The 26,693-nt window shown below is 41.1% G+C and overlaps 1 protein-coding gene across 1 annotated transcript; it reads left to right on the top strand.

Annotated features, from left to right (window-relative positions):
• Positions 1-424: 424 nt before the first annotated feature.
• Positions 425-26,203, top strand: tspan17 (tetraspanin 17). The gene is made up of 8 exons (XM_034690004.1): positions 425-1,192; positions 13,471-13,521; positions 17,406-17,552; positions 18,305-18,475; positions 18,990-19,115; positions 19,537-19,584; positions 21,265-21,381; positions 21,630-26,203. The coding sequence occupies exons 1-8, from the start codon at positions 1,106-1,108 to the stop codon at positions 21,693-21,695; spliced, it is 813 nt and encodes a 270-aa protein (XP_034545895.1). The 5' UTR covers positions 425-1,105; the 3' UTR covers positions 21,696-26,203.
• Positions 26,204-26,693: the final 490 nt, after the last annotated feature.

Genomic DNA, 26,693 nt, shown 5'->3' with positions numbered 1-26,693 from the left:
GTGTCAGACCTCAGAGGAAAAAGCATCATGTCTCCGCAAAACCTCCATCATGTGTCAGAATTCAGATGAAACGGCCTCAGACCACAGAGCCTCAGGCTAAACGGAGTCAGGCTAAAAGGAGTCAGACTCAACGGTAAAAGTGTTCCGTCGTTTGTAAAAAATGTTTTGGCCTTGGTAAAAGTGTTTCATCTTCTGTAAATTTGTTTTCTTAAATGCAAATTTGTTTTGGCCTTGGTGAGAGTGTTTTGCTGATGTAATTTTGTTTTATAAAATGTAAAGATGTTTTCCAAAATTTAAATTTGTATCCAACTTTGTAAAAGTGTTTCATGTTTTGTAAATGTGTTTTGTCCTTTAGGGCCACCGTAGCTTTGTGTTCTTTGAACCATGTAATTGATATGTTGTTATTATTGCTTCCTTCATTTCTTCATACATTCTGAACATACTACACGTGAAGTCCTTGACCTGAAATACTACACCTACTCTCACTATGTTATGCTCAGGGTGGACATTTTTAAATATTTACCCATGACATACTTTGCTGTTGAAAGTACAGACCATCACTAAGACACAAGAGGCCGCTCTTGAGGTGAACAGGGCGAAAGGCAGCGCAGTGTTTCTCCTCGTTTGACAGCGAGGGCTTGTTTTACAGCACAAAACAACAAGGATGAAGATTTCAAGCGACGCTGCGGTAACAGAGATAATCGAGGGGACGCTTAGGTAGCTGAAAGAGCAGCAACTTTATCTCTCCCACCCGCTGTGGGCTTCAAAATAAACATCAGTGGATATCGACTGCACTGCAGATGAATGTCTGTGCCTGAAGGGTCCCTGGATTTGTTGTTGTTAGCAGCTCATGCTAACCACAGAAGTTGCGAGCTAGCTGGCCTAGCAAGCTAATGATTGGAGCGAAAAGAAAATTAGCTTTATATGTTTGATATTCTCAATACTGTCCGACGAGTATACTCGGTGTCGAGTAGCTGATGGAGCCAGTAAATATCGGCGTCAGTAGTTCAGGAACTGCAGCTTTGGCTAAGCTTTTAAAGTACAAACCGCAGTAAGGTTTGTGACCGAGCTAGCTCCTCAGTTAGCCACCACAACTCAGTGAAGAATGAGTAGAAAACACCATCATTTCAAAGGAGCTGAAGTCAGCTGCTGCGTCAAATACTTCTTATTTGGATTCAACATTTTATTCTGGGTGAGTAAATCAAGTTCTCTTATTGATAACCTACAGATATCATGAGGAAAAACGCTAAAGATTATGTATTATGGCAAGTTGGCTCACAGTTTTTAGACGGATGTAGATTTAAACTTAGTTGAGTTGTCACTGTCATTTGCTCCTGTTGCTTTTGCTGTCCTGTTTTGTTTGTTGTTGTTAATGTGTGGAAATTTGCATGACAGAAGCCTCATGAGTTGTCTGTCTTACAGAGAGTTAGTAAGACACATTGAAAGTATTCAGATGGGGTTAAAGTCACCTTGAATATTTTGGAAAAGTCACATCATGGTTCTGAAATGTTACTGGGTCAGTGACAAATAAGGGTTGGTATGATGTCCAAATCAAAAATATGCTTTAAACTTGTTAAAACAACTTCTTAGATGTTTGTTTGAATGTATAGTTTGCATTTCTGTTGGTGTCATAGTTTTTTATATGACATTTCTACCATTTTTAACCAATTAAAGAATCACAGTCCCAATAAAATGTCAAATGGTGTAACCACAAAAGTATGACAAATATGAAATAATTCACCCTCATAGAAGTGTACAAGTGTACTGGTACAAATAAGTGATTTGTTATGAAATATCATCTCAAAGTATATTTAAAATATTTTATTACTAAACTTAGATAATATGGGTTTTGTGGCACTGAGCAAGTTGGTATGTCTTAGACATTAATGTTTTCTCTCTATTCTTGGGTCAGTTGGTTTAAAATTATTTTAAATTTAATTTTTACTGTGTAGTAGAGAGCTAAAATCATATGCACAGTCACTTTTTTGCACAATATCAGATTTTTATTGGTTACATTGGTTACACCAATTGACATTTATCGGTTACACCAACTGACCATACTATCTGTATGAGAACGACAAGCAACTGACACATGACATTGAATGAAAAGTCATGGAGTAAAATGATTTTGGTATTTTAATGAATGTGAACACACTAATAGATTTTTCTTTCATTAACACTAATCTTAAAAATCCAAAGCTTGATCCGTAAGGCAACTGGACTCTTCTGTGTTGGGCCATGCGTCTGTGGAGAGGTTTAGTTTCACCAATGTACCGTTCCCTGCCATCTTCGTTACACTATGGCATAAACTACATTACTCCTTTTGTGCTGTGGTGTTTTGTCCTTGGGATGGACCAGTTTCTGTCTCAATGTGTTGGATGGCTTGAAATGAACAGGGATGTTGTGTTTATTGAAGATCCTCCGGAGTTTCTCTGAGACCCCAGATAGGTATGGAATAACGATGCTTTCGTCATTTGTTGCTGTTCTCCTCCCTGTTGGAAATCCACTTTTTGGAGGTCTTGAAGGCCAAGTTGGGGTAACCGCAGGTTTTAAGTGCTTCCTTGATGTGCAGTTGTTCCTTCTTTGTTCCCTCCATTCTTGTGGGTACCTTCTGAGCCCTATGGTGAAGGGTTCTTATTACCCCTAGCTTGTGTTCCAGAGGATGATGTGAGTTGAAGAGCAGGTACTGGTCTGTGTGGGTGGGTTTCCTGTAAACTTCGATGTTGAGGCTTCTGTCCTCTTCAATTTGCACTGCACAGTCCAAAAAGGCAAGACAGTTACCTCTGACATCTTCCCTTGTGAACTTGATGTTGTTATCTACTGAGTTAAGGTGAGTTGTAAAACCTTCTACTTCATCAGAGCAGATTTTGACCCAGGTGTCGTCAACGTATCTGAACCAGCGGCTGGTGGTGTTTCCTATGAAAGAGGAGAGTGCCTTGTTTTCTACCTCTTCCATGAAGAGATTGGCCACTATGGGAGACACGGGGGAGCCCATGGCACAGCCATACTTTTGCCTGTAGAAGTCTCCGTTGAAGGTGAAGTAGGTGGTGTTGAGGCACAGTTCCAACATGTCACAAATGTGGTCCGGTGTGAGAGCCCTTCTTTCCTGGATGGAGAGGTTGGAAGGAGGTGCCTTGGCAGAGGGCAGCTGAAACCTTGAGCCTGAGTTACCGCAAAGTTGAGACATTTGAGTTGTTGTGGCTGCGTCATTGTCTCTGTACGGTCACTGCAATGCATCAGCTGCAGTCTCTCATTGAGCAGTTGGTTTTGAGCTTTCTGGAGGATTTGTTTGGCCTTGTGTCCTTTCACTGTTGATCTAACCCGTAAACTGCTAGGGATGATCCTTTGCTGTCTGCATCTCAGGTTGAATCGAACGTGGTTCCTGTAGTCTGCTAATTTCTAGGCTGTCTTTTCGTGCTCTCGCGCCCGCAGGAGGGTATCTTTGCCAAAATGCGAAGCTACATGTCTGTGAAGGTTCTCAGTCATCCAGGTCATGGTAATCCAAAGCTTGATCCGTAAGGCAACTGGACTGGTAGAAATTCTTGAAGACGTTTCACCTCTCCTCCAAAAAGCTTCTTCAGTTCTGACCAGACTGGGGAAGAGCTCGAAAATATAAGCCTCTAACAGTCGTGGGTGTGAGAAGAGGAGAGAGTTTGTTGTTTGCATACACAAGTTTCCACCCGAATACTGCTTGCTTATGTGCATTATCCTATAGAAATGTGAAATTAAAAACAGATTTCACTGTTTCACTGTTTACATTATAGAATTATCATTTTAATAATAACAGCAATCATTTTATAATTATCATTATTATTATTTATAATAATAATAATAATAATAATAATAATAATAATAATAATAAAAAACAAGTAGGACTATTGTCCATAAATTGATCAAATTAGTCTGGAGGTAGTGGTGTATATATAATGTCAAGTGGTGTAACCCGGTTACACCGCTTGACATTTCAAATTGAAATCAAACTTTGCAGGCATTATTGTGGACAACTAGCTAAACACTTGACCTTGGGTTGAACATTTAAAACTATTTTTCATATTCATTTAAATATTTTATGATCATTTATGTTTATCAACATTTTACTGAGGTCATACCATTTGACATGTGTTCTAGACATACCTGACCATGACCTGAAAATGCTCTATTTTGTCAAATTTTAGAGAGAGTTACTAGCCTTGACATGTAGCAGTTGTGTTCTTCAGGGGTCCTTCTGTTTGACATCACATCCTGTCACATGATCTTCTGCCTCAAATTTTTCAAAATGGCTCCAAAAAGGGTGGTTACACCAGTTGACATACCAGAAGTTTGACTTGGCAGACATGATTCCCCATGTTAATGGAAATATTCAGAACTGCCATGTTCCTCTATTATTATTTGGTATTAAAAAATACTTGTTTAAGATTATGCCAATGTATTTCAGAGGCTGTTTAGAACATCATAACACATTTTTTCAACAACTTATACTCTTGGTGCTCTATTTTTATGGTTACACCATTTAGACAATTTTGCCATCATTCTCTCAATATTATCTCAAAACTGAATAAAATCAGGCATTTCAAGATAGGGGCCTAAAGAAAAAGATATTTTAAAGTAAATTATAACTTTATTTTGAAATTTTCACATTTTTAAAGCTATTTAAACCTCAGGGACAGAAAAAAATGAGCGGCACGTCTTTCACCCTACTTCAGATTATTGTAAATTGTAAAAGTTGATTTTATTGCCTGGTGGGAAGCTGCATCTTCTCCTTTCATTTCTAAGCTATTGCTCAATGGTTGATAGTAAATCAATGTCATTTCAAACCCTGAACTGGTTTAAGTTTCAAGATGAGAAAAGGGAGCTGTGATGTTCCCTCTTGTAATGTAATAGAAGCCAGTGGAGGAAGATACTGATAAAACTACTTTGATTTGAGTTCCCTGCCCCGGCCTTGAATTGGCAATAAGGATTAGTACCATTGTGTTTGAGTTTGAGAAATGGCTGTCTCATCTGTATTGTTTGACCAGTTGCAATTGAGCCCACATCTCCCTTACGACACCCCCCTCCATCAATCTTTATCCCTCCTCAGTCTGAAAAGTTCCTCTGTTCAGTCTGCCTCACCCCTCCCTCCTCACCCTCCTGCATCGCCTCTGTGCGGCTGGCGTAATATAATGTCTGTGGGTGAAGGAATGGCGTGTCTGTGTGCCCCAGAGGGTCTTCCCACACACTGTTTGAAGGAAAAGGCCACACGGGCCTGAATACCACCCAGCCCTCCTCTTTTCAATGCACCCTTTTCACTCCCTCCACTACTATAGTGCTCGGGCTCTGCGGGAAGGCATTGTTTCTCTCACTCGCACACCCAAAAATGCACAAAGGCGGCTGGTGATAACAAAGACTGGGGGAGGACTGGGTGTGATTCTGTAATTTTTTTCCCCATACATGTTTGTGCTGACGGCACATGGGAGCCACATGAAGTTGGCTCTCTTCCTGTTCTTCCTCTTTTAGTAACTACCTCCTCATTCCTCAATGCTCCTCCTCAAAACGTAGGGATATTACACTATAAGTCTGTTGCGTTTTTTTTCTTTTTATGAAACTGGGATGATACAATAGCCAACCTGCCCAGAGCCGGATATTTCCCTTGAAGACAGCAGCACAGATACATTCGTCCATTGGCATCTTAAATGAAAAGTGCTCTATAATTCGATTGGACTGAGCAATCAACAAGGAAATACTGAGTCATAGGGTGATAGTGTTTTGTCTGACTCACATTGTGCTTTTTCAGACTGTTTTGACACTCAGGCCAAGCAAGCCAACATGCCTGTGTCTGGGCTCTTTGTGAGACTGCTGAACAAGTTCCAGCTCGCTGGCTGTTTCCGTTAATAATCACAAGAAGATGTTCTCCTCTTGTCTGCGTGCTCCCAAACTGCATTTGACAGACAAGCTGGTGCATTGCCGAAATGGAGAGAGATGAGGTTTATTCTCCCCAAATCAGCCCATTTGTCTTTCCTACAGTGATCTTGTCAGGCTTGAAAATGTGGCCCAAATTGAGACAGAATGCTTGTTGGACTCTAAATATTGTGAACAAAATGCTGCAATAAACCAGTGTCCTCTTCTCTGTGTGAATTCCTCCAGTACCCAAACTTGCTTTTGACACCCAAACAGTTTCACCCAACAACAACAACAACACACCTTCACTCATCCGCACAGTACACACTTTCATCACAGCCACTTAATTAATCATATTTTCTGCCTGAGCAGCTGAAATGTTTGGAGGCTCTGCATGCTGTAATTAAGAGCTTGTTAAGCTGTAACCCAGTTGCTGAGTTGGTTGGATGCAGGCAGTGTATTATTAGCCAGCTTCAGATCAGAGTGTCTGCTCATATTTAGCACCCAAGTGCATTTTGGGGGAACACATCACAGGTAGACGGCTGGGAAACAGCCAAGTGTGAATGCAGATATTTGACGACATGTCACTTAAGACACATTTAGAATTGTTAATGATGTCTCAACATACTTTATGAATGCAGAATGCAGCTCTGATTGCATTGGAGGACAGCATAGCAGAGTGTTGCCAATATCTGAATTAATTTGAGTCCAAACGAGAAATTTGATTTGACACCATGCATGCTGGAAGTCAGTAATGGGAAAATTCACAGTTTACAGCCACAGTTTCACAAAATGTATAATCTGGTAACCTGAAAACTTTCAGCAGGTTTATTGGTAATTGTTGGTTGCACCTATGGTGCATCACAGTATCATCCTAAACACAGTTTCCAATAACAGCTGTTTTCCTGCCTTCTCACTGAGGGCAATGTGAATGATTTCAGTTCTATTTGCTGTCTCCCACAGATAAAATCAAATGTGAACAGGGAGGTAAAGTCCACTCACAGAGGGACTTCACTTTTCTCATTTATCTGATCTGTGTTCTGATAGTCTGTGTCAACTGCAGTCCGTCTCAACTGGGGTCTACACAATATCTTGATGTAAATCTAGCAACGAGGAAATAGCTTTAACAAGCTTTAAACTTCTCTGGATTAGAGGCTCAAACTCAAATGCTCAAAGTCCAATTCAGCCCGACTCATTTCTATCACCTTGTTTTAGTTACAAGCTGCTGTGGTTAATCAGCCAAATTAATATATTGATTTTTCAGTATCAAGTGTAGAGAAGTGTGACTGTGAAATATGCACAAGTGTTTTCTGGCTGTGGTATCAGAGGAGCTGTTGGCCATGCCGCTGATATCATATCATCAAGCCTTCACACGGCCAGCCTCATTAGAAATTCAGCTTTTCAGGGAGTCACTGAAAGGGCAGTCATCACACTCGAGTAAGTCTATACCCTGTAGTGTGTGTGTGTGTGTGTGACCAGGCAGTGTGGAGCTTGGTTTGTCTGCTAGTTAGTTGAGGTTAATGGGATCAGCTGGCTTAGGGAGGCATCTCCTCAAGTGTTGATAATCTGTCTGTCCACATGGAGAGAACTCAGCCCCCCCAACCTCCTCCTCTTCCTCCCCCTGTGATTCACACATCTTCAGCAGCACTTGACAGAGAAGCAACCTGAACTCCCTCATTTGAATAATGAAGGCATATACAAGGACATCTGGCTTCACACTTTGTTTATGTGCTCAGTGATAAAACATAGACGTACAGGGATAAAAGCATGGGGATTAGATAGAGTGATAAAAATACACAGAGGCAAGAAAAACAAATTATTTACTAAAGCAGGTGAGATTTAAAGAAGCCAAATCCTGAGGGGGCTTTTAAAACATCTTGCCTCAAAACAAACAGACGCAATGAGGTATAAACTTAGCAGGAACAAACAAGGACACAATATTGTGTTTTCAAGAAAAAGATTTACTTTATTTATCACCTCGGGGAAACGTCATTTTTCCCTGCTTTTATTGCTTAATTGTTGCGAGACATCAGGAGATTTATGAGGTTCTCCATCTGATATAATGTCTGAGTTTTTGTCTAATGCTCTATCAAAAAAAAGTATTTGGGGAAATGTTTGTCTCGAAGTGTAAAATGACAAAGTTTAGCACAGCTCCCATGTGTGTTAACTGCCAGTGGCTGACCTGGATTTAACTTCTGCTGCCCACACTGGGGAAAGTTAGATCAAAGGATATAATGCGGTCTCTGTACAAAGTCAAGTTCAGTTCAGTTTCAATGAGATCACTCAGCCCCATTGACATCTGCCCAAACTTTATTGTTCAAAAAGGAAGTTTGGTTTGTAAGTAGGGCTTTAAAAAGGCTCACGAACTGCGACAGAAATTGCTTACAAGCTAACATGTCAGTGTGAGGCTTTTACAGTAAATCACTCACTCATCTGTACAACCAAATATTACACTTAAATGAAATGATTTTAAGTTTTAATTTTTTCATTAGGTTTGGGTCAGCATCCATCCTCGTAAATGGCCAAAGTTATGTGTTTCAAAAGCAAGTTGAGGGAAATATTGCCTGACAGAGAGAGAGATTCAGAAATGCTGGAAGAAATAGTAAATCATAATGACAGGCTATCAGGCATGGATGCCTCAAAGCTGTCTCACTTTTAATGCTGCCTCCGAGGTCGCCTCAAGCTGTGACAGTTGGAAATGCAACTTGACACACATTGGAGTTCTTTTGACCGAAAATAACAAGAAAATATAACAGAGGTACTTTTCTGGTTCATTGTCTGGCCTGGGTTTTTATTTTAGAAGTACCCGAGTGAAGAGGTAATCTTTTTTTTTTTTCTCTCTACCAAGTTTATTGGACAATTCACACAAGAGTGGAAAGATTGAAAGAGAGAAATGGAAAGTATCCCCACTGAACTATCCTGTAGATACAGATGTTTAATTAACAGTGATTAACAGTATGACCCCTGTCATGAGTCAGGATGACAATGAAGATTGTGTTAGGGTTGTTCTGAGGTGACTGATTACCTGGTTTGACTTTTCCTCAGGAATCCGACAGCAGACAAAACTGAGCACAGTTCACTTAGGTTGCAGGTTATTGTGCGCATGTCTGTGCTTGTTACGCATTGCTCTGGTCGAGTGGTTGTATACCAGTTAAACCAGACAAAGCCTTTACAACAACAACAGCTCTATCTCCATTTTCCAAATCAAAATACTGCCCAGCCATGCCAAGAAGCTACGAGAGGCCATACCTCCCCTATGCTTTTTTGAATCAAAGTATACAGTCACAACATTGACCAGCATTTCGGCCCTACAGTTATACAAATATTAAATTAAATCAAGGGTGATGATGTTGAATTGTTCAGCCGATTTATCTCACACATCCCTAACTGTGTGGTCTCCACACAGTACATAGATAACTCCTAAAGCTCTTGAATATAGCTCTAGATTGTGGTAGATAATGGTCTCACTGAAACTTCAGTTGCCCTAAATCAGTAGGGATGTACGGTGGTGCAGTGGGTAGCGCTGCAGTGGGTAGCGCTGTTGCCTCATAGCTGCAAGGTTCCTTTTTCGAATCATAGACTGTATAAAATATTGACATAGTATCCGTGACATCACCCATCTGTTTCTGAAGCGCTGTTTTGAGGCCAATCATCAGCGGCAGCCATATTGCTGCTGTCAAGCGATAGTGACGTACAGAGGTGGGCTTTGAGCCTCCTAGCCAACAGCTACAGTGTTCCCGCCTGTCAATCAAGTCAGCTGTGTCTCTCATTGGAAGACTAGTAAGCTCAATACCTTCGAAATTGCAGCGTTAGAAAAAAATTCACCCCCCCTACAGTGTGTGCGGATTGAGAAATGAGCTATAGAGACTACACTCGTCTTTTGTACCAGGCTGTAAACATGTTTATTTCTGCTGTAAAGATCACCTTTTTTGAATTGGTGTGTATGTGGTTTCCCGTACTTCCGGAGCCAGCCTCAAGTGGATCCTTGATGACTTGCAGTTTTTAGCACTTCCACATTGGACTTGTATTTTTAGACCAGAGGTTAGGGCTGTCAACGAATATTCTAAATTGTAATATATATTCGAATATTAAAAAAAAACGGAGATTTGATTGTGAAAATTAATATTCGACTGTGGAAAAAAACACATCGGCGGCTGCTTTGCGAGTGGGCACACTGCATGACAGGTCAGGGACAGGTCACAGGAGTCACATGCACAGCGTGAAGCAGACTGCAGAGAGAAATCCTTCCGTCCCCGGATCTTAGTGCACTCTGAACGCGTCTTTTCCTCCGTTGGGAATACAGTGAATAAAAAGAGATCGGGCCTCTTCACAGGTGGACTGTCTTGTGTTTTTGGCAAACAATCTGTCAGGCCTAAACCCTACATTGACAGTGGACTAAAAGAGCCCAACAATCAGTGACACTGGGGTAAAATGCAGTTTTTCCTCTCTTTTTTTTTATACAAGCGCCAAGAATGTAAGTGGACTACTTTTTCGTTTTTAACTTCAATTAATGTTAATAATATTTGCTTCAATCACTAAATGAAGCCTGCCTAGGGACAAGAGTTCGGACCTTTAATTGCTTGCAGAAGTCTTGTTCAGCACTCACGCAGCGCATTGTGCGCAGAGAGGGGGGCAAGCGAGAGGTCTCCGGTCTTAAAAGTGTTTTGGTATAGGCCATTAGGTCATTTACTTGTTTTGTAATGTGTAGGTATGATTTAGGTATGTTATATCTTAAATAAAAACACATATACAAGTAGTTATGTCTCCTTGTATTAGTTTGTCCACCTGTTATTGACATAATGCGCAAATATAGATATTCGAATGGTTCGAATCTATGTTTTTTTTTTTAGAGCAAATATTCAAACGTCATTTTGGAGCAATTTTGACAGCCCTACCGGAGGTTGCCGCTTGGTTCGAGTCCCTGGTCAGGCACGTCCAGGTAGGAGTGTATACCCAAAATCACCCGTAGGTGTGAGGTTCTCCAGCCCTGTGGTTGGTTGACAACCTGTCCAGGGTGTACCCTGCCTTCCACCCGATTTCAGCTGGGATAGGCTCCAGCCCCTGTGACCCTGAACGGGATAAGTGGTCAAGATAATGGATGGATGGCATGTCTGAGTTGAATCAAATCAAAATGGTAGACTTTTTAACATCTGAAAACACGGAATGGTCGTCCAAGAAACTGAAAAAAAAATTGTAACACAAATAAAGAAACTTAACTTACTTACTTTATTATCATTGGTATAAGTTGAATAAAGAAAGCCTCAATGTTTGTAGCAGTCTATCAACGTGTCATCAACTTCTCCTGACTTCAGTTGTGAGCAAAGCAACAATCCCACAACAATAACATCACCCACATGTGGATACTAATTTCCAACGACAGAACTTGCAAACCTACTTATGCATCCTCTTTTTTGCAGCCTCCTTAGTTGCCCTGCTGCATAAATCAACCCCTCCTTGATAGATGCTGCAGTTTCTCCCCATTCCAGCCTTTAATGTCTAAGTAATGTTTGAAACGGTAATTATTATGCAGTCCTCGTAACAGTCATGTTGAGTGATTACTTGGCACCACATTTCCAAAGTTCAGGCCACTTTGTTGCCCATTAGAGGGCAACTTCCTGGTGATAACCTCTGGGGAATTTCAATTGTAAAGGGCTCCTTTAATGCAACATTACTTTTTTGGCACTGTGCATCTTATTTGGAAAGAAGATGCCGGTTCAGTTTGGCCTTCAGGTTCTCTCAAGGGCACACCTTTGTGGGCTGCGCTCACAGCTCTCCAGGCTCTCAATCGAAAGTAGTGAGAGTGAGAAATTGCTGCCAAAAAGTTGCACCCTGTTATATAACACACAGGTGTTGTGTTGTCCCAAGAGGTTTGGAGATGCTTGATGCTTTGACATGAAGACCTAATTTATTTCTCATTTTGGATTTAAGTTAAAATACTGAATGTGTAACTAAATTCTACCAATTAAAGTTTGATGCATGCCATCCACAGCAAAAAAAGGTATTGCGAAAGTACATGTGAGGATATTTTACAAGTAAAAGAAGTAGATATGGCCCTGAATTTCAGACAGCAGTAGTACATGGTTGCTGTCTTGCTACAACAACTACCTTCTAGATTCTGCAGTGAAATAATTAGCTTTCAAGTCTGCAGGATAATTTATTTTGTTATAAACGACACATTTTATTTAAACATGTGAATCAACAATTAACTATTAAAAGCCAACAATTGGAAACGAATCAAGATAACTTTTAAAAGATCAACTCTCTGATGTTACTTTAGCTGTACATGTGTAAAAGCAGTTCCATGCACTGAAGTGAGAGTTGTTTTCTCCAGCTCTCCCTTTTTTATCCAGGCGGATTATTTAGATTCAGGGGATAAATGGTTTAATACTCTGTCAGCCTAATCTCTTCTACCTGATCTCCACCTGGCTGCATACCGTGAGTCCTCCTGCGTGTCACTTTTCCAGCTGAAGCCACCGCACGCTTCACTACAACCGCTTACGTAACTCGCAGGCCATCCCTACAGTGTCCCCTAACAGCAGCTGTTGTTGTTTGGCACACTGTCACATTGTTGAGCTTGCTATTCAGGCTGACGGATTGCCATCAGTTTACCTGTTTCCCCAGATTTAATCAGCTTCCCATTGATATGATTTACCCGCGTTTCAATGGAGCCATTATATTTCAGACTGTGCCACTATAGAGAGCCTGGGTAAAGTTCATTACCAGCTCAAATCTCCGAGGAATGACATTTTGTGTTAGCTGAACAGTGTATTAGGCAGCAAAACAAAGCTGCACTGTAATGTGTGAGTTTTGTAATCCTAAAGGCTTTGTGTATTTTTAATATCTATACTTTTTAGATCAGGTAGTCAAGTACCTCAGCCACTTCAAACCCTCAACCAGAGCCTTTTAAAGTTCCCTTTTTCCAGCTTGTTTTGAACTGTGAGCCAGACATCCATCCTCCACGGGGCAGAAGGTGAATACTGGAGGGATTTTCCTTAACTCTCAGGATATCAGATCCTCCAACCTCTTAAGCAGCTCAGTGCAATGACTCTCACCTGTAGTTACTTGCAGTTGTAATCATTCACTATGTCAACAGCAAGTCAAAAGACTAGTCTCAGACTTTGTTTTGGCTTACAGGCTGTTAGGGATAAATATCATCCATCGAGTGAGGAGGACACGTTTTAAACATTTGTTCTGCTGGTTAATGTAGATAGTTGTGTTTGTTCTTGGCTGTACTCCTCTCACATTTTTGATGTGGGTTGGGCGTTGTAAAAAGGAAAGGATGATGTCAGAATGATATGTAACAACATTGATCATCACATTGTAAATATGAGAATCAGAGGGCAGTTGTCTGGTTGTTTGCTCTTGTTGTCTTGGAGACACCACTGTAAATCAGATGTAATCAAACCACACCCCTGCCTCCCTGAAAGAGCACGTTTTGGACTGTGAGGCTCCTATAAATTTGTCACTCGTAAAGTTTTTTTCTGTCTTTAAGTTTTAATTGATGTTTGTTTATTCTCTGATTTTTTTACGGCCTCATTATTTCACTCACACGTTCAGTCTGACAGTGAAGTCTCCTCTGTGTGCTTTTCCTTACAGTTACTCGGAGCAGCATTCTTGGGCATCGGCCTGTGGGCATGGGCGGAGAAGGTAAGCATAAACACATGAACTCAAACACAGACCGTCACAGCAAGATTCTTCTCCATATTCTCGCAGGCATGAACTGGGAGTACAATTTGTAGGAGAAGCTGCAGATGAAAACAGAGAGAGAGAGAATTGGTGTGGGGGGGGAATAAAGGCACCATTCATGAAACGCTTTGTAGCACTTTAATAAGGCGTAATACCAGGTAACGTTTCTGGTAAACATTTCTCAGGAAATGAATTATGTTGAGGCAGCTTTAGCTAGGATGTGTGACAGTGAAGGTCTTGCTGAGCCATTGTTTTTTTTTCTTGAAGTTACAGAAGCGTTAAATGGGCACAACAACAAATACAAAGCTACAAGGTCACAACTCATCTGACCCGTTGCTGTGACAAAATAAATTCCTCAAATTTGCATGGGAGCTGGCTACCGATTATCTTCCCGTATACTAGCTATAAAGGTCAGGTGATGCCATCAACCGCTTTTAGGGTTGCAAAATTCCGGGAACTTTCAAAGTTGGAAACTTTCCATGGAAATTAATGGTAATAAACCAGGAATTTACTAAATTGAAAGTTGGCTCTTAATAGGGAATTTAAATATAGTTGGGGAAAATATATTTTAGCATAATCCTGACTAAAACAAAAAGTACAGTTGAATATCTATGCAGAGCCATCATCCACAAGGCTGGACAGTGACACTGAAGAGGAAGAGTTGGAGTTGGATGTTGAGGAAGTGGACATGGAGGATGTTGATGAGACCCAGGAAGAGCCCACTGCCTGAAAGAGTTTAGCAAAAATGCAGAGGCTAGGCTTGAGAAGCTTGAGAGAAGATGCTTTTTTATTTGCATGTTGAATGGGACTTTTTTGGAGGGAGATGGGCTCTTTTCATTTAACATTTTGAATTGGACTTTGTTGGGATTGCATTTTTGTTAATTTTTGATTGGTTTGGTTTGGGGGGATGAGTAATAGGATGAGTAATATTTAACTCAACATTAATGTTTTTGTTCTTCAATGAAATAATTGATTGTTCAATAAAATGTTTAACACTTGATAAAGTTCTACTTACAAATAAATCTGAGAGAGATCATTGGGGTGCAACCCTCATTTACAATGATATCAAGTCATTTACAGTGACATTTAAAAAACAAACACAAACAAACAACAATGCATCAAGAGTATCAAAGTCATCAAATAGGATAATTTTTTTTAAATTTGGATATAAAAACAATTAAAAGATCAAATGAAATAAAACAAATAAAAGGAGGTGTTGGGGATTGACTATGAAAGCACTAAAATAGGAAGGGCCGTTGGTTAAAGCTGGGGTTGGTAGTCTCGGAAAACTAGCATGAATTTGAATGTAGCATGTCTTCAGGACTCTGTCTAACCCCTCCCCTCCTCCCTCAGAGCTCCTCCAAAACGATGCCCCCCCGCTCATAAGCACGAGCGCCGCTGACTTGCGACCATATGATGGTGACTGATTCAAAACCGGTCCTCACCAAAACAATACCATAGTGAAAGTTAAAAACACAAACAAACATGACTGCTGTTAGTACTCACAACTGTCATGCTAGCATTATCCAGTCGTACCGGTGACACGATATCAGGAGAAAAGTTATAACACATATAATACTGTAACAACTCTACTGTTTGTTAAACGTGTTCAGTGTAGATGTTCTTAATTCCTACAGTGTTGACGGTTAGTGAAGGCATCAGGAGACTGAGGTGTAGAGTGTGTGAGCTGGAGAGAGGAGAGACAAGAGGAGAAGTTTTTCATTCATTCAAACATTGATTGTTGCTTTGTTGGTTGGCGTGATCACGGCTGACAGTGACCGGTTAGTAAAACTCAACGTGTTCACGAATCGGCTCGTCATCCCTACAGCGTCTGGACGGACGCTACAGTACATATATACATTTTCTGTAGGACTTACTGAATGTCATTCATTCTTCTGCTTGTCAGAGCCCCGTGGTGAGAGCTTTTTAGACTGATCCGGACTACAGTCCTGAGCAAAGCACCTCATCGGGTCAGAGGGGACAGGCCTGAGGTCGAGCGAGAGGGGCAGTCAATAGAGTCAGGGGAAGCAGAAGCAGGAGACGGGGACGAGAAGTACACGCCGGGGAAATGTATGCGTAGGAGGCGGGCAGAACGGCAGGACGGGATTTGAATGGTTTAAAATTTTGGCACCCAAAAAACGGTGATTGGTTGGTGTTTTCCCAGGTTTACTCTGGCTGTAGATAGCAGCTTTTCTTCGCTCTTTTTTAAGAACACATTATGTATTGATTGCCATCAGGACATAATGTGTTCTTGTAACCAGTAAAACAAAAAGTGTATCTAAATCTGATTACCAACCCCAGCTTTAAAATGATACAATAAATATACACAGGTTAACCTAGCTAAAACAGTTTGCAGAGTGGGGTCTTATTTTGGATGGATTTCTGCTTATAACAAAACAAATATTTATGCTTGGATATGATACCTTTCCATTAAATTATCCTCAATTCCCAGTTAATTCCCATAAATTCCCATGGAAACTTTTCAAAATTCCCCAGCTTAACTTCCCATGGATATTTACCGGAAACTTTCCAAAAATGTACCGGAAATTTTCTACCCCTTTGCAACCCTAACCGCTTTAGCAGTGGCCATTATTATATCTCCCTCCAGCTGAGTATGAAGTCAATTTGTTCATTAATTATCAAGAAGTCGTACCAGTCTGTTTAACAAATGCTGCTCCAGCGTGGAAACATGTACTGATTAGTAACGTCTTGGTCTTGAACTCTGTGCAAATAGGCCTGCACCAGAGTACCTCAGTAGAACAGCGTGAATAATTTAAAGGGATTAGGCCCTATGATGAATAGTGGGTACTGGAAAGACATAATGGTGAGTTTGGGTCTCAGTGACTAAGATGATTAGTTTCCTGCTGACTGCGTTCAGCCAGACTTGTTTATTGTTTCAGGGCCTTGTGCTTCAATTCAAATGAAGGCACTTTATTCTGCACCATAAAAAAAACTCCAGAATGCAGCTATAAGTCTGTCCTATAGACGTCCTTCAGCACTGCACAGTGGGAGCTTAACTTAAGTAGGGTGAGATCCCAGATTCCTGGGCTTGAGCTGCAAGTGTTTGACATGTGCACTGAACGTGACAATCTTAACAGCCTGTCAGGTCTCAGACCGGATGGCCACACTTACAGATGAAAACACTGCTGGGATCTCTTTCACAATGGTCAGAAACATGGAAAGACATGATGGGAGATCATGCATGAAGCAGAGCACATGTTGGAGTTTGACAGGCTTTTGAACTCACACATTCCACATGCTTGTTATGTGCTACCTTTTGATATGAAGTCAACTTCAAGCAAACTGTCTGGCATCGAGCTGTAATGTGAGGTAAATGAATTTGTCGGTGCATGGCATGATGCAGAAGAGAGACTGACAGGAAAATATGTTGGATGCACTGTGGCCTCGGGGCTGTGAGGGCAGGATATGCAGAGAGGAAGAGCAGATGTCTGTTTGGGAATGTTAGCAGAAGGCTCTGAGCTGTGCCTGGTCTGATAAACGTGACTTGTATTAAAACCTGGTGTTGTGCTAAAAAACATGTGGGGGTTATTTGGAAAGCAACACGCTGATTAGATTAGACTATACAAATAGAAAAACACTATAGTCTTTGAGTTGATTTTACTCCTTTACTTTGTATCTCTGGGAAAGACAGCCCCAGCTGGCCTGGCAGCTGTGTTATTAGTTTAAGTCTCACTTTTTGGCATAAAGCTCTTTTCAAGGTTAACTGTGTTTTTGAAGAGTGAGAAATGTCGCTGAGAGCCTGCAGGAGAGACAGCAAGGATTGATTTTTGAAGTATTATAGTCAGAATTAACCCCTCTCTTTTGTCTGTCTTCCTCTCCCTCAGGGTGTGCTGTCCAATCTGTCATCCATCACAGACCTGGGGGGCTTCGATCCAGTATGGCTCTTTATTGTCGTCGGAGCGGTCATGTTCGTCCTGGGCTTTGCTGGCTGTATCGGAGCGCTCAGAGAGAACACCTTCCTGCTTAAATTTGTACGTCAGAGTGCACACACTGAGCACAGACACTGTTTTAACCACTTCACGCCCTCTTAGATCTGCAGTTCACACCCGAGCTGAGGCTGTCAGTGCAGCAGGTGTCACATTGGCTCACTCTTGGCAGATGCTGAGGGAAATTGCATGGCACAAACACGTGTTATCAACGAACCAGGCTCTGTTTCATCCTGTCATGATCAGATCCGTGTTTTGAAAGCAGTCAAAATATTTTCTCTTTGTCAAGTTAGATTCTCCCCAGCAGCTCTTTCCCTTCACTTTCAGTTACTCTAAAGCCCAGCACTATTTTTGGGAGGTTTATTTGTGCTCAGCTCTATTGATAACAGCATGTGACTGATGGAGACAAACTCGCCTTGTTGCTGGCTGTGATTCTGAGTGGCTATTAACTCCAGCCGATGTCCATTAGCAGCAGTAAGTCAGGCGTCAGACTGAGGAGCTAATGTGGCTGTCGTGCATCCATCATTAGCCCGTCTCCTCCTGCATTTACTGTAAAGGGAAGATATAACAGTACCTCTGGGACTGCGGCTTTTGTTGCCACCCTTTCACTCAGCAGATCACAAGTGGCCTTACCACCAGAACTGCACTGGGACAATACATCACAGCTCTCGTCTTTTTAATTCCTATAAAAAGATCCAAACAGGATTTTGTTTGGCACGCCCAGATTCTCTGAAGTGACAGATTTATTGTTTTGTGTGTGTGTGTGTGTGTGTGTGTGTGCGTAATGTACTCCCCAGTTTTCTGTGTTCCTGGGTTTGATCTTCTTCTTGGAGCTGACTGCGGGGATCCTTGCCTTCGTCTTCAAAGACTGGATCAAAGACCAGCTCAACTTTTTCATCAACAACAACGTCAAGGCCTACCGCGATGACATCGACTTGCAGAATCTCATTGACTTTGCCCAAGAATATGTGAGTCCACGCCTTATGACTCAAAATTTTGTAATACCAACAATTCCATATAATCCAACTTCCCAGTTTTTGAGCCGGAGGGAGTCGCTCCCTTCTCTTGTAATTCTGTTTTTTAAATGAGTCTGAATACTGATCTTGAATCAGCTCAGTTCTGGGCAGGCAGGAGAATGAGTCAGCCTCTGCCATTGTGTTGTAAATCTCTTGATTAATGTGATTGTATTCCCCTCAAATGATTATCCAATTATATGAATGAAGTGGTTTAGATAATTGGCTCCCGTGTGTAAACACCGGGCTCTGCCATGATGTACTATAAAGGCGATTACATCCACTGTTGTCTCGCCATTTGTGTATCACTATCTGTCGCTGCTATCCGACACAATAAGCTGGCTGCCCACCCAAGCTGACCTGAGTCAGGCTCTAAAGAGCTGATTCAAGACCAGATCAGAGGAAATAAATCTGTCTCTTAAACTGGAGTTGGCTGTTTAATCTCTCCCTGTTGTTGCTGCTGTCTCAGTGGTCGTGCTGTGGAGCTCACGGGCCCGACGACTGGAACCTAAACATTTACTTCAACTGCACTGAGCTGAACCCCAGCAGAGAGCGCTGTGGAGTCCCCTTCTCCTGCTGTGTCAAAGACCCTGCAGTACGTCATTCAGCGATTAGAATGCAGGAAAGATAATGAATGATAAGATGTATTGTGTTCTGAATTCTTAATCAAGTTTCAATCTGCAAAGATAAACCACCGAGCTGTTTGTAATCCGAAATAAGACATTTAAAGACATCACTTTGCAATATTTTCCAGCATGCTTCTGCTGCATTTTCATGCATTTTGAACAGATTCTATAGATTTAGAGGTAATTTTAAAAAATAAGTATCATGTAATCTTTTTTTGTATATCTATATTTCTAATTTATCAATAGCTTCTTGTAAACTCTTCAAAGCTGTCCATTCTGTTATTTATTTTTTCTCAAATCTGTCACAAGCCAAAACTCCTTTTATATCTCAAATACTGAGATGAGAAGCAGAAAGGAAGAGAATCTCACATGTTTGTGTTCCTCTTGCAGGAGGATGTCATCAACACGCAGTGTGGTTATGATGTTCGACTTCAAGGGGTTTGTATCTCTAGACGCATTTCTACCACCTCTGTTGATCTCTGCATGTCGCCGTAGCCCTGAATATGTTTCACTCCACTCTCAAGTTACTCTCTTTTTAGGACCTGCTCTCATAAAAATCTGTATTATGTCTCATGATATGTTTCCAATGAACCTAAAAGTGATTCAGTTATAGCTGCACCATGTCTCATTCGCATTAGAGTCAGGGGCAGGAGCAGAGCTTGATTGTCAGTCAGTGTCAGAGCCTTTCTGGATGAAATGACACAAAGCTGCTGAGTGGAATTACTCCTGAGGACGTGCTGATTGACATAGTGCAGAGCAGATTGATTGAATCCAAGCTGTTGTTTGAGGTTGGAGTGGTAATCTATGTTATTACTGAGCTGATTGCCGGTCTTAACCCTCCATTAAAAATGTATTACGACTGTTTTTAAATAACTTTGAATGGAACCCTTCCGATTTCAAACTCTATGGCATATTTACATAACCTTTTAAAACACTCACAAGTGTGTACTTGAAAACAGTTGGTTGCCACCTTAGCTACATGGAGTGAATGGGGATGTAAAGGGTTAAAAAGCACACAGGGTCCTCTGCGTGCTTCTTGCCTTAATAACAGATTGTTCTTCTGACGGGGATAATTAGGTTCCAGTTATAGCCTCAAGAGAAGCCATACTACACTCTGTAATTGGCGACTCAGTGGGTATGCCAGTCCGTTCCCTTTTCCTCTGTGTGTGGGTGTGGTGGTTACAACTCACTGCACTGCAGTCAGAAAGATTGCTGTTGCTAGGCGCACTGCAATACAGTGAACCACCTGCCACAGACTTGGTATGAATTAATTTTCTCTGTATGCTCTTGTGCTAATGCCCCAGCCGTTGACATTTTCTGCTGAAGCTATCAGTGATGTGCACAAGTTCCTGTGCTGCTTGTTAGCAAGGTGCAGGCTGGAAAAGAGGAAGAGCAGGAGACATGGGGAGGACCACAGCACAACAAAGACAAGGGAGGCTGAAATAGCTTCACAGGAAGTTCACAGCCAGAACAACATAGTGTTTCCTGCTATTTTATTGGCTGCCAAGGGGCTCCTTTTACATCCCATTGGTTGAAAGCTGGCTTTCAGGTTTCAGGAGAGAACAAAGGCTTCGACTGCTTGACTCGTCTTGAAGAGCAACAAAGAGAGCATTGTAAAGAGTCCTGTTCACACCCATTCTCACCCCCCCATTTTCAGTGTCATTGCAGCTCTAAATTACACCTTTTTTTCCCCATTTGAAAAGACGGCATACATCATTGGCTGAATCTGACAACACAAACAGCCATCTGTCCGGTAACAGGAAACAGCTTCTCCCTGTTTGTTCAGTCCTGACAGGGTCCTCTGAGAAACTGAACACACTGCCTTGATATTCTCCATCATGTCCAGACACTGACACGTTGTAATCTCAAAGTGACGCAGCTATCACTCACTCCTCATGCTCTCCTCAGCGGGGAAAGAGTCAGAAGGAAAATTGCTATCTGTGTTTTGTTTGTTTTGTCCAGCATTAGTCATAGGGCACAGTTTGGATGTTTTTCCATATTATGCAAAAGGCAAAGGTCTAGTTTGTGATCAGTTCATTTAGATATGACTCTAAAATAAACAAAGTACTCCCTCTTAATTTTTTTATTGACCTGTAATGTATTTTTGTTTTTAAAAAGGAGCTGGACCGGCAGAAATATATCTATACCAAGGGCTGTGTGGGACAGTTTGAGAGATGGCTTCAGGACAACCTGATTATTGTTGCTGGAATCTTTGTTGGTGTTGCACTTTTACAGGTAAGACATACAAAGTTTGCAGACTGTTTTTGTTGCAGCCATTTACCTGGGGACCACTGGTGCATATGAAATGAGGTGTTTACCTTCAACTCACAAAATGTTTGTGATCTGATTTTGCATCATCTCTGCCATCTAGTGGTGACAACAGGCCACATCAAGCAAATCCCTGTGGGCTGTTGTAACATTCTGTATTGTGATGTAATTTTCTGTAACCTAATGTCTCATTTCCTGCCTGGTATCCTCTTTAGATTTTTGGTATCTGCCTTGCTCAGAACCTGGTGAGTGACGTTAAAGCCGTCAAAGCCAACTGGTGACATGAGAGGAAGGGAAGCGAGGGAGGGTCGCCCCTCAGGACCAGCCAGGTCAATATAGCACACTAACAGTCCCGTCCGGATGAGGATGGGGAAGCTGAAAACCCTCAACTTTTTTGCCACTGAGCTAAGCAGCACATACACACTCTTACACTTGTACACACACAGACTTGGAGAGCTTACCTGCCTGATGATCATTGACACTTGAACAGGGAGAACAAAATCCCACTCAAACCAAACAGTCAACACTATGTTTACCACTCAGCTGGGATTTTAACCCAAATATACAGAGGACGATCCTGCCTACTTCACTTGGAGTTTTTTTCTTTTTTTCGGTTTCCTTTCAATTTGTTGTTTGGACAAGCGTATTTATCGGGGGCACAGTTGCACGCGGACTCCTGTCAGACAGGAGATTGGAAGCCATGGACGAAAATCAGACACAACAAAGAAACAAAGCAAAAGGGACAACAGGTCTCCTTGTTTAGGTCAGGCATTACATTGTCACAGAGCCTCTTTCCACATAGCGAGGAGTTGAACATCTCCTCCTACAAACAACTTGTTTTGAAGTGTTCCTATCTGCACTCCCTGCTGCAGGGCAGTGTGGGTGGCTGGCCAGCCGGGGAACAACACTACGAGTTCTCTGCGTGTAATATTTCTCCATTGTGACCTTTTTTTATGACCACTTTAAAGACTCCCAATACCATCTGGTCAAGTCTGCTATTTCAGATCATTTCAGAAGATTTGACTCACAATGTAAAAAGTGCCATTAATTTCCAGTGACATTTTTTCTTCTTGTTCTGAACATGGAATTTCTGCAACCTGCCCCCACAATACCTCAGGGCCTCCCAAAGATAAATGCTTTCTGTCCCGGGTTAAAAGCATATCTATATTTTTATTTTCCATCCATATCTGTTGAGTTTAGATAGACTAACTTAATGCAGACAGTTCCTCAAATGTGGTCCTGTTTGCCCTGCAGTGATTGTATTATCTGTTGATTTACTGAAGGATATTGTATATGGAGCAGCCATGTGTGGTAAGGATGGTAGGTGCATGCTATACAGGGAAAAAGGGTTTAATGATAGTCGAGATTGTTTGAACCTTTGAGCATCCCTCAGGCACATGGGATTGCTGGTTTGGGGCCTTTTTACTTGACTATGTTACCACATTTGTCTTATATTTTGTCCTTTACATATTGAAATTATTTTTCTGTCAGAGATGTCCTTTATTCATTCTTATATTTCCTGTCCTTTCAAAAACAGATTTTTACTCTGATTGATTGTTAGACCTAAACAGGCGCCTGTTTTTTTTTTTACCTCTGACCCATCAGTCAACTCAGAGATAGTTTCTTATTGTTGATGTTGTTAGAAGTCCTAATGGAGACCAAATAATATCAGCTGGCCACAAGCTAACTGCCAAGGTTTTGTCTGGCTACAATTCTGATTTTATTAGGAATGCCAAGAACATAGAAATAGCATTTCTAGATAGCCAAAATGTGAATTTATCATCCTTTAATGTTGGAAGTGCCAGTTAAACTGAGAAAAACAAAAAATGAAACACTATCGCTTTTATCTTTAATTCACTGTTGTCTTTTGTTTGGACTGTTTTTTTTAAAATAGAATAGTTAATACAAGCTGTTTTTGTTTTTTGTTTTGAATTAGCAACAGCCTCAATATAACATGAATGCTGCTTTAACAATGACTAGATAATTGATGTATAGTACAATAACCCATATAACACTAGTCTCACAGTATGGCATTAGAACCGCTTGTCATGCTGTTATTGTTTCCAGGCTGAGTGTGTATTCAGATTATTTGTTCTTTCTCAAGTTTACACTTTGTTTATGTTCCTCTTTTCATGTCCATCGTATAAACCCTCCTTATATTATGTGTCACCCTCCCAGCTTTCATCTCATCCATGATCTTCACAGAATGTATTTGCTTTCGACTAGAGTTCCCGTTTTTATATCATACATCAAATGTATAGCCGGATATGGATGGAATTTACTTGACCACACACAGCCTCATATACGCAAACACATACACAGCCAAAAAAAGCATCTTTATAATTGCGTTGCACAGAGGTTGAAAGATGAGTAGTATTAATATTCTGTGAACAGGAAACCAAACTTTTCCTGCTTCAGAGTCTGTCTTCAGGATATACATACATATACATAAGACATCATGGTGCAACAGCGCCTTATGATCTCCCGATATGCGTACATGTCACATGCTGCTTTCACCCACACGCTCCATCTTCAAAAAAACTACCTGATCTGACTGCACCTGTTCTTCAGCCTGTCATCTAGATGTATTTTTAAACTCCGGGCTCGTTTGGGGGGAAAATAAGAGACTGCAAGACAAATAACAGTCATCCGAATTGAGGCATCATGAATAGAATAGATCCATCGAAGCACAACACATCTGCACCTAATGACTTCTCTCAGCTAAAATGGATAAGTTTCCATAGGAGGAGCTCTTGAGGTATAATCAGAGAGTAAGAGCCTCAAGCAATCGCACAGAGCATATGTTTCTTTTCTCCCTTTGGATCAAATATAGAAAGATTTACAGGATGAAACAACTCAGAGCTCTGGTAAATCCTCACCCAAAGTTGCCATGTTCGCCTGATGTGGGATGATTTTTGTGTTTGTTATAGTCTTTCTCATCCTGTTTTTCTAAATGTGTGTGGGCTTCTTTGATTTCACTAACTGCTGTAAATCAATCCATCCTACTCCAGTCTTGAAGATCAGAGTGAAACTAGTGCAGTTATTCCCCACCCTCCACACCTTTCTGGTTTAATCTTTTGAAAAATGTGTTGAAGCAGATAATGTGTGATTAATTAACAAATCTATGAAATTTTGACTTTTTTTTTTAATCACCCTTAATGGGAAGTGTTTGCTCAGGGTATGAAACACCCCCTCCCTCCATTAAAAAAACTCCTGTGCATGAAAGAGCATGCAGGGACATTTTACGTTGTATGTGCTGAGGTGGAGAGCTGATTTCTTTTGAGTAATGCTGAGGATCTGGCTGAAGGCACATGGAGGCCACGGGTGTCAGTTCTGCTGCAGTACAGAGCTGCAGCTCTTAAATAAAAAGCCCCTCTGCTCTCTCTCTCTCTATCTCTCTTGCTCTGCAGCTACCGCTGATATGCCAATAATCAGACAGTCACCTTGGTAATAAGGACAATAATACCATTTTAATCTGTGATAGCAGCATGGCAGGATTTTAATATGCAGACTCCATAGAGGTGACCTACTGGAGGATGTTTGTTTTAGCAGCTTTGGGTTATTCCGGGCTGTATTCCTTTAATTTAGGAGGAGAGAAGGAGGGAGAAAACAATGCTAATTAGCTTTGTCCTTTATCATAATGGCCTTGCATCATGAAACACCCTCTTAATTTCTCTGCTTTCCCCGTGGGCAGTTAAATCATTCCCGAGGAGGAGCCTTATGCATACCATGAATGTATAAGTCTTTATCAGCATGGACCTGGTGCTCCGCGCTCTGTCAGAAAATCTAGTTACCCTCATGCGACGCAATGCACAAGACAAATGAAGTTAAGGAATGTGAAATAACAAATTGTCTTTAGTGATGCTTTTAAGATGTTATTCTGGATTTACATTTTTTATATGTGTTTAAGTGAGTGTGAAAGCAGATGAGCATTCCATTTCTTTCTGTTCCCTGGCGCGTGTGCAGACCGACACGGACATTTTATATGCAATCACTAAGCATTTTAATCACCAGAAGCAACCAGTTAAATGATTTCTCTCTTCTGTAGCTGCAAACAATGTGGATGATTTCAAAAGATTCAAATCATCTCTTTTCTCCAGGTTTTGATAATCTGTTCATTACTTTGCAACATATGCCTATACGAATGATTTGACTGAATATTTTAATAATTCCTTTATGCATATAATACAAACTGACTGTCGATGTGATCGTTTATCTATCCTGTGATTCTTTCTCTGTTTTGCAGTCGGCTAATGTCTTGAGGCATATTTGTTGATATTTCTGGGCACATCAGACTTTCACAAGTTTTACCTCATGGTGTGCAGACGCAGGTCACATCAGAGCACAGAGAAGCAGCATAATTGAATCATTTGTGAACATATTCAGAGCAATAGAACAGTTTCAGGGCTGGTTTTTCCAACCCTGATGGTGAATTTTGATCAAGACACAGACTTGATATGACTTAAAGGTGTTAATGCTGGGTTTTACAGATGTGCTCGCAGTAGAATAACCTGGATACACTAATCTTTTGGCCAGGTTGAAACCACTACAGATATCTTTATAACATTCTGCTCAGATTTAATTTGAGTTTGTGTGTTTTCTTTTCTTTTTGCAGCAGAATTCAGCAGTCAAAACTTTATTAACTATTCATTGTCTCAGCTTGGACCTGTCTACTCAGATGGGTAGCCTTGCAAAGAAATGTTGTATATGAAAACTGTGGGACATGGTCTGTTACACTGTATATTGTGTTAAAATATGCCTCTTTCATATATTAAAGGATTTACGATAACAGCGGGGTCTTTCTTTCTTTGATAAAACATTTTCTTCACACAACCAATAACGGAGAGTGAGTAAACTAACTTTTTTCCCTGTTTCCCTACATTTTAAAAGTTGATGTCATTGTTACCACACCAGATAGACATCTATGCTAACTGATCATTTTCAGGACAACACTTTGTATACCACGCATATGATCAGCTCATTAGAAATCAGCTTATCAACACTTGTCACGTGCCTCAACTGCCCCTCATGTATGTCAGGGGTAATGTATAAACGGGTGGTGAATGGTGGTTATGTAAATTGGAATTCTAAAGGGTGAGCAGGAATCCAATGTATGGGTTTCTAATAGGGATGCACTGAAAATTCGTCCACCCAAAAATTTCGGCTGAAAATGGCCGAAAAGTGCATTTTGGGTTTTCGGCCGAAAGACTTTTATCACCAAAACAACATGGCCGAAACGGAATTTTGTGATGACACAAGCAACAACTGCGGCCGGTACG

Source organism: Notolabrus celidotus, chromosome 8, assembly GCF_009762535.1.
Source record: "Notolabrus celidotus isolate fNotCel1 chromosome 8, fNotCel1.pri, whole genome shotgun sequence".
NCBI lineage: Eukaryota > Metazoa > Chordata > Actinopteri > Labriformes > Labridae > Notolabrus > Notolabrus celidotus.
The sequence above is the reverse complement of the archived record's forward strand: the minus strand, read 5'-3'. Positions and strand labels throughout refer to the sequence as shown.

Coding starts and splice junctions, on each gene's coding strand:
- tspan17 (XM_034690004.1), top strand. CDS start 1,106: ATGAGTAGAAAACACCATCATTTCAAAGGAGCTGAAGTCAGCTGCTGC. Junction 17,553..18,304: donor ACACCTTCCTGCTTAAATTT/GTACGTCAGAGT, acceptor TGTACTCCCCAG/TTTTCTGTGTTCCTGGGTTT. Junction 18,476..18,989: donor TTGACTTTGCCCAAGAATAT/GTGAGTCCACGC, acceptor CTGCTGTCTCAG/TGGTCGTGCTGTGGAGCTCA.